The sequence below is a fragment of the Cryptomeria japonica genome, chromosome 5, assembly GCF_030272615.1.
Source record: "Cryptomeria japonica chromosome 5, Sugi_1.0, whole genome shotgun sequence".
NCBI classification, from domain to species: Eukaryota; Viridiplantae; Streptophyta; class Pinopsida; order Cupressales; family Cupressaceae; genus Cryptomeria; species Cryptomeria japonica.
In genome coordinates, this window is record NC_081409.1 from 223,327,016 (window position 1) to 223,341,358 (window position 14,343).

The 14,343-nt window shown below is 32.4% G+C and overlaps 1 protein-coding gene across 3 annotated transcripts; it reads left to right on the forward strand.

The window, feature by feature from the left end:
- Nucleotides 1-820: 820 nt before the first annotated feature.
- LOC131031063 (heparanase-like protein 3) lies at nucleotides 821-11,749 on the forward strand. Of its 3 annotated transcripts, none has more exons than XM_057962079.2 (10): nucleotides 821-942; nucleotides 3,504-3,750; nucleotides 7,946-7,982; nucleotides 8,337-8,520; nucleotides 8,620-8,768; nucleotides 8,929-9,162; nucleotides 9,285-9,474; nucleotides 10,220-10,345; nucleotides 10,518-10,617; nucleotides 11,203-11,749. In XM_057962079.2, the coding sequence occupies exons 2-10, from the start codon at nucleotides 3,520-3,522 to the stop codon at nucleotides 11,572-11,574; spliced, it is 1,623 nt and encodes a 540-aa protein (XP_057818062.1). In that variant the 5' UTR covers nucleotides 821-942; nucleotides 3,504-3,519; the 3' UTR covers nucleotides 11,575-11,749. The 3 variants fall into 3 exon arrangements, with proteins under 3 accessions (XP_057818062.1, XP_057818063.1, XP_057818061.1); XM_057962080.2 differs by lacking the exon at nucleotides 821-942 and adding an exon at nucleotides 2,984-3,395; XM_057962078.2 differs by lacking the exon at nucleotides 821-942 and having other exon boundaries at nucleotides 2,984-3,750.
- Nucleotides 11,750-14,343: the final 2,594 nt, after the last annotated feature.

Below are 14,343 nucleotides of genomic sequence, written 5' to 3' on the forward strand. Positions count from 1 at the left end.
TCTTTTAAAGTGAGAAATGCTTTTTGATTATTTTTCAAGAAGCCTAAAGCTCCCTCGGAATTGATGAAGGCCATCAGGGATGTAGTAAAGTTGTAGTTTTCTTTTTAGAAATTTGGAATTTTCTACTTATTAATAGAGAAAAATTATATTTTTAAATTATTTAAAATAAAAATTAAATACAAAATTAATTCTTTTTAATGATTGGTTGAATTAATGCAAAAATAAAATTTAATGAATGTAATAATATGGACGAACTAACAAGTAAATGTAATGAAAGTTTTGTTTAATTATAATTCTTAAACTGAGTAATTAAAAGTAAAATTATTTGATAATTAAATTATAAAATATAAAAGCTATTTAAGATATAATATCTTACAAATACTAAAATTAGAGGACTAATTAAAATAAATAAAGAGATTAATTCAAGAAATTAATTAAAATATTAGTTAATAAATTTAAATGAATGATCAAGGCATGCAAAAATACAATGTACTAAAAATATAGAGGAATGCGAGGGCCTAATAATTAATTATTTAAAAAAACAAACTAAATCTTTAACAAATTTATAATTTAATTTAAAAAAAATAAAAATTAATTAATTAAAAATTATTTATGAGTTCTTAATCATGCATTAATAATTAAAATATAGTTTTATTTTTAAAATTAGATACTACTAATCATGCAACTTGGAGAGCTAATTACTTAATTTTCTTTCTAATTTACTTTTTTTTCATATCTTATTTTTGCTAACTTAGACTTAGTGTTTATAAAACAGAACTCTTTATTCAAATTCATCATCCAATTTTTTAATCTTGTTATTACTTTCTTGCTGAGAGTGATCTCAATTTAAGAATTTGAACAGGAGAATTGAGAGGAGAGCAATAAGCTACAGAAAAGAACCAAGCTCTCTTCTTATTTCTGCTTTTTCTATCTATTTGACTGGTAATTGTATTGTTATTAGTGTTCTTTCAAATTTAACTGTTATCGAAATTATTGATTGCTTTGATCTAATTATAAATATGTATGTATGTTTCTCTGTACTCTCCTTCACATCTCTCCTGTTAGAATATCTTCAAATTTTTCCATGTTTTCTTTCAGCAAAGTCTGTTCGAGGAATGGAAAATTGTTTTCAGAATTTCTTTGTCTGTAGATTTATTGTTTTGGGGCTAACGGCTGCTCACACCTCCCTTTCTACCTTCTATTCTCCTCCACTGCACCACGTATTGACTGCAGACAGCAGCAAGAGGGAAAAGGCGGGGGGGCAGTGTTGAGTTTCGTGGTGGGAGAAAACTCCCCACCACGCTGTCCTCTCCTCCACGTGTGGCTTCCCTTTCCCCCACACCAGCCATACTCCTTTCCAGCCCTGCAGAAAAAAAAAGAGAGGGGTTTCAACCCCAGTTCCAAGGCTCATAAAATTTATTATTTCCCTTCTGTAAAGTAGATAAATAGGGGATAGGGATCATTTACTTTATTTGTTTACTTAGATATATGCGGGGAAATGGATTGCTTTATTTGAATAAAGTTAATATTTTGTTTATTATAGTTTTTAAATTTATCATTTGGTGTGTTGGTAGAGGTTATTTTTTGGAATTAGTGGGTTGGGAGTTCAAATCCCACCATAAGCAAATTGTATTTGATTTTTTGACTTCTCTTTTTCTCTATTCAAGAATATAGGATAAGATTATTTGGGAAATGATATTTTGATGAGTTTTGAGAATGTAAAATCTATTAACAAAAATAATAATAATAAATATATATTAAATAGAGATTATTCTTTTTGGAGTAACATTCTAATTGATTAAAGAAAATGATTTAACTTGGAGCAAAAGAGATTAAGAAAGTTTAAAACATATATTGAATAATATATTCTACATTAATCCGTGGAGGGTTACTTATGAAAGGTGATTTTCTTCATCTCCCTAATAGGGTAATATGACCATCATATTTATTTTATTTAATTTTTAATTATAACTTTGAGTTTAAGTTTGGTTTAACTAGGGTTAGGATAATCAAAACTTATTTGATCTCTTTCTCTCTTTATCTAAACTTTTAATTTAGATTTTAAGTTGAAATTTATTTATTATATAAATTAAAATAAATTTAAAATATAATTATTCTACAATAATAATGTTTTCTTTGAAAAAGAAGGCAATTTAAAAAAAAAAGGATGAATATGAAAAGAATTAAATATAAACATTCTCCTATAAGATGTTATGGTGAACCTATGAGGTTGAATAAATCAATGGGATCAAGAGTATAGAAGTGAATGGAGTCATAGGAAAAATAGTCTTAGGAAAAGTGGAAGTAAAAGACATGAGGGTGTCTAAGATATGATGGTAAGTGCTAAGAAAGTGGACAAACATAGGGTGTGAGTGAGAAAGTTCACAAGTGTTCAAGAAACAAAGGATTCACGTACATCAAATGAAGAAAAGCATGTGATAATGAATGGTTAAGTGATAGTCAAAGAGTTCTTGATCTAAATGAGCATTATTAATTTTTTTGTGAAGGGAAGTAAGGGGCATGGAATCTTGATGGGAGTTGCTTAGTCTAAGGGACAATACCAAATCGAGACAAAAATTTAATGCCAAAAAGATAGATAAAACAATAGAGATAGTACAAAGAATTAAAGAATGACAGTGTGATGGTAGAAGAGTTGTTGAACTAAATGAGCATCGTTAATCTTTTCATAAGAGAAGTAAGGGGCATGGAATCCTAATGTAAATGATGGAAGGTGCCTAGTTCAAGAGACAATGCCAAAGCAAGACAAAAAATTGATACTAAAAAGATAGATAAAACAACAAAAAATATAAAGGAAATAGACATAACAATAGACATGGTGGAAATAATAATAAAAAAAAGAGAGAAAAAAAAAAAAATAGAGATGGTAACAAAAATTTATTGTGAGCGTATTTTAATGCAACTATATATTTGAGGATGTACATTGATGGAGCTTTCATATCAAATCATAAATAGCCAAAACAGCACCAAACAAAAATAGTTTCATTTTTGATGGGCCTGCAAAGCCTACACTTGTGCTTGTCATCATATGGTTTTTGTTATTCCTAACTAACGTTGAATTTCAGTGTCATCTATTTTGGAGTAGAGTCAAATTAATCTGCTTAGGAAAGGAATAAAATGGTTAGATCTGGTGAGCAGCTATTTAGAAAATGGAGGTCAAAAACGCCTCTTAACCAGTAGGTTCTGTTGGATTGATAAATCGATGAAATGAAGAGTAGCAGTGCTGTAACTTCCCGGATTTTTTTGAGCTAATAATAATGCCCACTTGTTCAACCTAATCATGGCTCACTTACTCCAACTCTGTCTCCACTAACCTCGTCTGTTTATTGAGTTCTCTTATTCAAGAACCAACTGTTTACTCAAAATGCTGACTGCAAGTAAATTCCCTAATTAATTCTTATCCATAATGCCAACACTGCTTTTTTCACATCTTTATAAGCATGGGACTTTTTCAACTATGATCACCACTTTTTATCTCATAACAGGTGCTACTCTGTATCCATGGCTTCCCGTTGCATGTGGATTTGGGTGTTCATATTGGTTGCCTTCTGCAACAGAGTTCAATGCCAAAGACCGTTTGACAAGAGTGTTATTGCCAACGTTGTAATCCATGGCGATTCTGCTATAGCGGAGACAGACAATGATTTCATATGTGCAACACTAGACTGGTGGCCTCCGGAGAAATGTGACTATGGGACTTGCAGCTGGGGCGAGGCTTCTATGCTTAATTTGGTATGGCGCTCAAACCATTTTAATATTGTTTTTTGTTTTTATCAACAAAGACTTGTACTTGGCCTGCACCCATATGGGTATCAGTGTGAATAGAATCTCTTCGTCTGCAGCTTCCAGTTGTATGCTTTGTTTTCTTCATCATTTTCTATTCTGATCTTCATTGAAATAGCTTATATGTGGGTTATATTTTAGTGCAGAAGTGTTTTGATTAACTTGATGGTGTTTTGATTAACTTGATGGTGTTTTGTATGGTCCCTGCTTGCTTGTCATCTAAGTTTGAATTCCAGAACTATTAGAGGCCTGGGCATTAAATGTTGTTATCCCCCTTTATGATTTGTGGAAATAAAAACGATACTTTTATCTTAATGTTGAAATTCTAGTGTAAGGCTACATTTTACTGTGCTTTTTAATGTAGTACAATCTGCCCATGGGTTATGTTTTCTGCTTAGATGCTATGACAGAGATATATATCTTCTGCCTGTTTGCCCAATTTCAACACTTTAGTATGTCTTTAGAGATGCTTCAGCATTTATACTCAGTCCCTTTTAACTATTTTCTACAGGGAAATTTACGTATGTATTGTACTCTGTTTTATTGTGTAGTAACTTCTTCCCATGGCTTAACCTCAGCTTAGATGCTGCAACAGAGATATAGATTTGGTAGTTTATCCAATTTCAACAATTTTATGTTTCCTGAGGTTTGAGGCTGAGGATACATTTACGACGTGAACTTCATAACTCGTCATGGTAGACAGAGATTTTAATAATGTGCACGAGATCAAAACTATTTATTAGAAGATTACGATGCCTCAAAGAAGTGAAAGACTGTTGAAAGGTGGAAAATTAGGGCTTAAGTTTTTTCTTTGAGTCTTAATTTTGATCAGAAGTTGCCCAGTTTTCTTCATTCTCACATTTCCAAAGGCGGTGGCTATAATACCCCCCCTCTTTATGAAATTTTAGTCCAAGACAAATAATAAACCACATCATTGTGTGGATGTGCACAATGCCATTATCTCCTTTCTAGTCATGTTCAAGTAGAAATGATATCTTTTTCTCAAATTAGAAATATCCGATGCCGAAATTTGATTAGAGGTCACTTTCATCTCTGTTACAGTAAAGTCAGCCTATGGAGTAACCTTCAGCTTAGATGTCATGATAGAAGATGGCTATTGCGTCAGTTTCCTCAGATTCGAGATGGGGGTGGTTTTGCCGCTTAAATTCATTCATTCCATTTGGCTATTATTTAGGTTTAGACTCAAATATAGCTTGTATTGCTTTTTAAATAGTGCAAGAGTTACATTTGCTATTCAAAATGTTAAAAGGTTATTCAATGAAAGAAAAAAAGGCTAATACGAGCCTCCCCTGATCTGAAGACTTTCATCTTCATTATATAAACCACATTTCTGGCTGGATTGTCAGTGGGATAAAACAGTTGATCATTTTCAGAAACATACTGTTTGATTCTTCTCTCCCATAAATAATGCAGGAGTAAAAGATGCCATCCTTACACAACCTTATTTTGCTGATCAGATCTGAAGAACTTAATAATCTCCAAAGAGTGACCTCTCAATTATCATCTCTACGTTGTTAGCCTAACAATTCAATCTGTGTGAAGCATAGGTAGAAAACTTGAACTCTTTGCAAAAACTTGGCAGCCTAAAATTTCGACTTGGACTCGGACCAGACAAAAACTAGGCGAAGAAAAAATTTAAAAGAATACACAAAATAAATTTAAATAAATCAATTCACACTCCTGGGAGTGTAAACGCTGAAAACAGAAAAAGACAAAAAAAATAAATGAAAAATTGGGCACATTTTCTTTCATCAGACAAGTCTCTGCAAAAACTTGCTGAGTCTGTGCTGTAAATTTAGTGAGTTTCCTGCACTGACTTGTTCTGAGAGTCTCTGGCGAATTACTCATCTGGCAGGAAAATTTGCGAATTCTTCTGAGTTTGTAAACTATGAGATAGATAATTCTATCAAAAAAATTTTGAGAACAGTTGTTAAATTTGACTAGTCACTTATTTTCTGCAAGGAGCCTGTCTGTCCTACTGTTTTGATATTCCAATTTTAGGATATTTCAATGGTTATTACAAATCATCTCATATCAGTAAGGTCATTTTGTTTCTTTGGGACGGCCCTGAAGCTCCTGGCATTCTCAATTTGTATCCTGGCCTCTGCATACAGCTAATCATATTCTTACAAAATTTACAGTTGCACTTTGATTTGATCTCTAATAGAAATCCCACAGAAAATATCATGATTTACTTGGAGGAATTTAATTATAAAAGTTAGTAATTATATTGGTCTGCATTAAGAAACACTGATTATTGCTCTGAAATTTTGAACTTGATATTTATTGAATACTTAGAAATTTGGAACCACTTAGTGCAGTTAGCTATGCTTCTTGGAGAGAAAGATGTTGACGAAAATTTACAAAACCAGAATCTAATAGTTAACTGGTTCTATTTTGAGTAACATTCCTGGCAGCAATACAGGAGAAGAATGCATTGGCACTTGGAACAATTTGCCATTTTGTAGCACGTCTAAACAGACAACGTGATGGTGAGAAGTAAGATTAAAAGATCTAGGGGTTCACATTGATGGGAAGTCGTCCACCTACCTGGAGCGAACTAAGGGGTTGTTTTTGTTGGGGGAACACCTAAGGGCCTATGCTTGATGAATCAATTGAATGGTTTGCTATCGCTCATCCCTAGTGTGACAAGCATTATTTAATGTATTAGCATGCATTTAAGTCAAATATGTTGAATTGTGTGGATTTTGTAAACCATTTGTAGATCCTTGGCACTAGAAACTCCTCTAGGATTTGCTCAAGTTATGCCTGATGGCATCTTAGATGATGTTGTGCATATCATCCATTTTGTGACATTCTCTCTTCATTGCTTTTCAGTTGTTGATCGTTTCCACTTTGTCTGTTTCCTGTTTGGACTACTTTTGACTTCCACAGGTGTCTGTTCATTTCTTTCTTTGGCTGTGATATTTAACCATAGCTCCAAAGTCAAATATTTATCAAAGATATGTACTTTTGTGATGAGCTGGATAAAATAATCTGAATAAGATAAGTCTCTTTTAAGGGTTTGGTAAAGACCTGAATACAACATGGTTTTAAGTGGACCTAGGTGCTTGTGATCATCTTGCCAAGAAAAATATTGTAATAGCCAACCGGTATTTTCAGCAACACTAACTCCTCAGATGACGGGCTTCTTATGTTATCTAGAATGCTCTGATGAGCTGAGAAGAGTGGGATCCTTTTGTTTTTATTGATAGTCTACATTTGTTTGACAAGACCCCAAGCAGACAGACATGACTTTAGTGGGTTCCAGGAAAATGATAGAAATAATGAGTACCAAAGTCTGAGGATAAATAAAGGTAGAAAGGCAAAATAAGTGAGCTTAAGAATCAAAGTTAGATGCTTGAACTACTTTCTGTACTTGTTCACTTAAAACATGTTGAAATATATGCCAAAAGATTTATCTACCAAGGTTCGAAAAAGTCATTCTTGGTCCGCAATAAAATTCTACCTTCAACATTTCTTGTTATGCATAATTTTAGATTGTTACTGTGAAATAGCTTTCACTTAAGTTGTAAGGGTGTTGGACTTTAATGCATGGAATCACTAATTTTGTTCTTATGGATCCTTGCTACATGAATGCACTATTCTATTATCTTTTATGAGTAGATAGAGAATTGTTGAAGCTCTCCAAATCATAAAAAACAAAGACACTGCTTAATTTCCTGGCTGAACTGTCATCAATTTAATTGTATTTTAAGTAATGAATGTTGATCAACTAGAGAAAAACAATTTTGAACTGCGAACACCAAGATTTTCTTCTACAGCCACAAAAAATACAGAAAAAGCTGATCCTTTCATCTTAACAGTCTAAGAAAAATTTCACAACTTTGTACCGTTCAAACATGCAATAAGCAAATAAATTGAAATGCTGCAGAAGCAAAATAAGATAGAACCTAAATTATATGCTTGGACATATATAATTTTTATGTGTGTCTGTGTTTTGTGTGTGTAGCCATAAGTAGGATTGCACTTTGCAACCAATAAAGAGTGAGGGAACTGTTAGTTACAATCTCTTGCAAAAGGCAATATTTTCAACTTATTGCAGAATTATAAATTTATCTAGTATGGACCTTTTTTTAACTTGGTTCTTGTCTTTTGGCAGGATCTTGAAAGCCCGTTGCTGGCAAATGCTGTAAAGGGTATATATATTTGCATTTTCAAATTTCAATTAATATTTGAGTTTTTGGTACTATCTCTTGCACATTTGATACATCCTCAAACTATAGTTGCATCATGCATGTACCTGTCGTTGAGAAAAATGGGCTTTTTTAGCATTGGGAGAGCAAGCATATGGTGCCCTATTCAGTGTTAACTAATGAAAAACAATAAAGCTATTTCACAATTTGGTCTAAGTTTTGTTGTGGGTGGTTGTATTCAGATTGAAATATATGTGGAGTCGCTGTTAGCTATTTTACACTCCATAATAATAGATTTTAGATTACAAAATTTGTTAGTTATATTTGTCTAATAATGTTTTGCATATCAACATACAGCTTTTGATCCATTGAAATTAAGATTGGGTGGATCATTGCAAGACCAAGTCATATATGATGTTGGAGACTTGAAGCAGCCTTGCCATCCTTTTGTGAAGAATAATTCTTCTATGTTTGGATTCATGGGTGGATGCCTGCACATGTCAAGATGGGATGCCTTGAATTCATTTTTCAAGAAAACAAGGTAAGTTCTTTAATGGTCTCCAAATCATTTGTTCATGCAAGCTTAGCCTTCTTTTTACTTAGCATGTTAGATGTTATCTGATATGAATGGTGACTATAGGGCTGTAGTAGCATTTGGATTGAATGCCTTAATTGGAAGACACAACACATCACAATCTGTTACGGAAGGACCATGGGATTCAAGGAATGCTCACGATTTTATTCAGTATACAGTTGATCGTGGCTACAAGATAAGTGCATGGGAATTAGGTGAGCTATTGTAAAATTCACATTTTATGTTTTGCTATGCTTAGCAAGAAGTTTTTGAGAGGTGTCATTAGTCTTTATCTGTATGTTGTTGTTAGTGATTGAAGAAGAATGACCAGCGTATTGTCAAGAATTTAAAAGAAATGTAATATTTTGGGATTAGGAAACGAGCTCTGTGGAAGTGGTGTTGGGACAAGTGTCAATGCAACGCAATATGCTGCTGATGTCACTGTGCTAAATAGGGTTCTGAAAGAGATTTATAAGGGTCATAAAGAGAAACCCCTCCTTGTTGCACCTGGTGGTTATTTTGATGCTGACTGGTTCAAGGAATTTCTTCAAGCATCTGGAACTAATATTGTGAATGTTGTTACACACCACATCTACAATCTTGGGCCAGGTATAGGAGATTGTTTTGCATTGAATTTTGTTCTACATGCTTTGTATATGAGACTATTTTCATTGAAGTTCTTTCTTCATGCTAAGTTTTTAGATGATATTAACTTTCCTTTTCCTTATCAGGTGTGGATCCAAATCTTGTGGAGAAGATTCTAGATCCATCTTATCTTAGCAGATTCGAGTCTACCTTTAAAAGTCTCAAAACCATTGTGGAAAATTATGGACCTTGGTCAAGTGCTTGGGTTGGTGAAGCAGGCGGAGCTTATAACAGCGGACACAATCTTGTCAGCAATGCTTTTGTCTATAGTTTTTGGTAAGCTCATCTTTTCTTGATCTTCAGTCTTCATTTTCTTTTAGAAATTCTGACACTTTCAGAATATTCAGATTTATGTTTATCTTTCGAGATATGCCCATCTTAAAGAAGGAATAACATAAGATAGACATTATGAGAGATTCGAGTGAAGTGAAAACATAAGACATATGTATTAAGAGACTGGAGTGAAAACTAATATTTTGTCATTTCTATGTTAGGCTCTTTCGAGAATCTATATTAAAAAGTTTGCTAGTTTTTCATTTGTTTATGTCAAACAAGATTTAGTTTCAATTATTCTCAGTTTCTTTTTCTGCTTTTTACCTTTTGCACTGTAGTTGTTTCTAATAACTATTAGCTGATGTGTTGTGAATTGCAATGGGGTCTTTCATATGAATTTGGGACCCTGGTAAATAATCAACCATTGATGTACACATTCTGATGGGAAAGAGGTATATTTATCATTAAATAGCGCTATAATATTCAGCAAGGAAAGGGGATTTTTTCATTGAAGAGCTTCATAAATAGTAAAAAGCTGAGGATTTAATTAGTTCACACTATTGCATGAAAGTTAACTCCAAATTTTTGAGATGCCTTTGTTAATGCATTATCAATGTTATCTCTGTCATCTTATGGTGATATTCTTTTCTTGGCATGTCTTACTTTGTAGCACTTTTTTTTTAGACACAATGGGGTTATAAGCATCGATTCCTAAATATTTAGGAAATCTTTATCTCATCGTGAACAGGTATTTAGATCAGCTAGGAATGGCATCCAAATTCAATACCAAGTCATACTGCAGGCAAAGCTTGATTGGGGGTAACTATGGCCTATTAAACACTACAACTTATGTGCCAAATCCTGATTATTACAGGTACAACTCTAAGACAGATTGTTCCTTTTAGTTCCTTATATTTTGTGTAATTAACGAATTAGAGAACTTAGTAGGATTTGGATCCATGACGTCGGTGATAAATAAAACTAAATGTGCTGCTAAACTGGTAGAATTGAGCATATTTCTGACATTTCGTGAACTTTTGATTCAGTGCACTTCTTTGGCACAAATTAATGGGAAGGCGTGTTCTTTCAATAAGTTCCAAGGGATCACACTATCTCCGTGCTTATGCACATTGTACAAAGAAAGCTGTAAGTGATTAAACATTTCAATTCAGAGTTTTACTTGCTGTAAGCATTTGAACATAATTGCTATCCTTAACCCATTTGATTATAGGTTTTGCATAATACATGCAGTCATAAAACACACCCTTATCTCTTTGTTATTAGATTTCACTTTACAGAAAGGAAACAATGCCCGATTAGAAATTTGTAATAATTGGTCTTTTGATTCACATCCTCAGGAAATTAGTATTTATTCTTTTATCCATCAACCTTTAGCCCACAATGGTTTTAGGAAAATATAATAAAATACTGCAAATATAAATTGCTTAATAATATGGAAGATGGAACCCTAGATGATTTGCAGAGGTATCACATTCCCAGACATTCACTCTTGTTTGGTAAAGGCCATAGTCACTAACATTATTGATCTGTGTTTGGTTGGGAACTGAACTTCATTACATTTATTCTACTGTATAACTATAAACAAATTGGAAAAAGATTTGACTCTTTCTGTATTGCCTGCATTGTATGCTGTGCATTTAGTAATGATAGTCTGAACATAAAAATATCCAGTTTTTGGTTCTAATTTCTGAAGTGTGGTGATTTTGGCAGAGGGGAGTCACTTTACTCCTTATCAACCTAAGCAAATCCACTCGCATCTTTGTGCCGTTATCCAGAACAAACAAGAATATTGGTTTGAATCTCATTGGGGATGATGATTTGGAAAAGGAAGGCAGAAGATCTAGGATGGAGTATCACTTAACAGCAAAAGATCTTAATCTGCACAGCCAGACTATGCTTCTCAATGGAAAAGCTCTGGAACTAACTTCTGATGGAAATATACCATCTTTAGAACCAGTAGAAATTAATGCTCGGGAACCTATTTCTCTAGCCCCTCTCTCTATCGCATTTGTGACTCTTCCATTTGTTCAACTCCCTGCTTGTAGCAGTGGGGGAGTTGATTATTGGAAGCTTCAGCACTAGCTGATTCATTCATTACTATTAGAGTTCAATTATTTGAATATTTTTTTCAATAAATATTAGGGAATTGCATGCCATCTTTATCCATAAAAGGTCATGGAAAAGAAGCTGGCATGTAGATGATATATTGTATTTTATAGAAATAGACTTTAATGTTGAGATCAGTTTCTTTATTGCCGATGATAATGTGTTTTTTTTAAATTTTTTTCAAACTGACAATTTAGTCACGAGACTCTCTCCTTATGCCAAAGGCGTATTATATTCATATATGCATGCAAAAATGTGCTTAAATAAAATCTAGAAGCATTTAATATGAACACTTAATATTATTTTTTAATTTTATATTATTTTATCTTCATTTCCACCTCTCAACTTCCACTCACTCCCAGTTTAACTATAATAATCTCAATCAATTCATATAATAATAATGATAATGATGATGATGTAGTCTTAATAGATTTTTTACTTCGGTCAATAGTTTAATAGAAATATAATAATATAATAATTTTTTAAGTTTTAAGTGGAATAATGAACAAATATGATATCTTCGGCATAGTTTTCTTATATTCATCTAAGGGTAGGTATGCTAGTTATAACGAATGGCAATATAATCGCAGTTAGCTCACATCACATGCAATATAGTTGTTTTTTTGTGACTTTTTTAAACAAGATGTATACAAGAAAGATTCACTGGAACAATGAGTGAACAATGTCATATTTTCTTTGATAAAAGACTCATTTTCAATTGTTACACTAAAGTTTAAAAAAGACAACAAAATAGACATGCCATTTTGGTTTATCTGTTGTATCTTATTCAAATTTTGACATGTTTCCAAATCATAAAATAAAGGCAACACAATTAATTGAAAAAAAGGAATATAAATGGGTGTTCATGCTTGAATGTTATTTTGCCCTTCCTCCAACAATGTACAACAATGCTTAGAGAAGGCAATTGTTTTGTGAGGAGGGCTAATGAGTTTTAAGCTTTTTTTTCAACACCCTTTAAATTACTAAAAATGGAGCAATTTGTAGAATAATGGTTTTATAGCTTGGTTATCTTCATTCAATCATTGATTCTAAATTTTAGGAGAATGAGAATTCGATTATTGAAAGAATCGAATAAAATCACTTTATTAAAGTGAATTAGATTTTATTAGCACTAATTTAGAAGTGTGTGACTTCTTAACTTCTCCAAACATAGTTGTTGCAATGTCAGTACACCACCACTTATATAGTAGACTAGGAGGCAACAAGTTCTCAATGTTAAGGCCATTCTTAGACCAAGATCTTAAGCCTTGAGAGTTCATTCATAATAACCCTTCTTACACATTTCTTTTGAATTCACATGCTTTGTAGTTTGGACATTTAAAATATAGCATGACCCTTCTTACACATTTCTTTTGGATTCACATGCTTTGTAGTTTGCACATTTAAAATATAGATAATCCATCATTTACTTTGTATGAGATCTTTGATTTTGTTGTTAAATAATAACTATTTAGTAAGTTTTTGTTTTTAATTTAATCTAATAAAATTGAATTATATCAAACATATTACAAACAAGTGTTGGTTCTATGTCTATTTAGTGTATGAATACACAAAACAACATAGAGACCATGTCTGGTTAGTTCATGCATACATCATCTATATAGAGGGTGACTAGCTCATACCCACATCGTAGGGACACAAGGTGATCAACTTATATATATATATATATATATATATATATATATATATATATATATATATATATATATATATATATATATATATATATATATATATATATATATATATATATGTATGTATGTATGTATGTATGTATGTATGTATAGCTTAACTAGCTTAAGCACCCAATGCATGTATACAATGTGAATTAACTTACCTTACTAGAATTAACTTTTCCTTCTCTTGGGTCACTAACACAAGCTCGTAAGTACATTTTATTTTGAAAAGGAATGTCAATGCATCCCATATCATACCACAAACCTTATTAAGTTCATTTATCACTTGAAGTTGCACCCTTTGTTGAATTGACAATCAACACTTCAGTGACATTGCGAATGATCTCAAGGTGTGGGACCTTTCCAGTTGAATCTCAACTTCATATTAGGTTGCATCATTTTTAAACCTAGATGTATGTATTGTTTCATTTTATTGATTTTCAAAGGAAAAAGAATAAAAGGAATTCAAAAAGGGATAAACAGGTGATGTACCAAAATTTAAATGAGTTTTTCCGTGCCCACAACAACACAAAGGACTAGCAAAATCACCTAAACTCACACAAATCTCCTTTTATCAACTCCTACATGCAAATATGGGGCTAGGAGATTCAATTGTCATTAAGAGGGAAGAGGAAATCCATAGATAGATCCTGCAAGTTATTTTTACACAACATATATTTGAAAAAATAATAAATACATTTCACATATGAAGGTGAGAAGACATTACAAAACATACATAAAGTAAGAGGAGGTGAAAACAAGGTAAATTTTATTAATTTAGAGTCATGGCACTTGTTTAGAATAGTAGAGTTTTAGAGCATGCAAATATTTGGTAGAGAAACTAAAGGAAGAACCCCCTTTACAAATGAAAATGAATTCATATATATATATATATCATTTTGTAGGTTGCTCATAAGAGAAATTGTGTAGACTTGCACGAGAACCATGAGGAACTATGATCTTTTACTGTTGTGGAGGTGGCCATGTCTTCTTATCAAGGTTTTATGATATTTCAATGCTCAAATCCATCTTGAATCACATGTTTTAC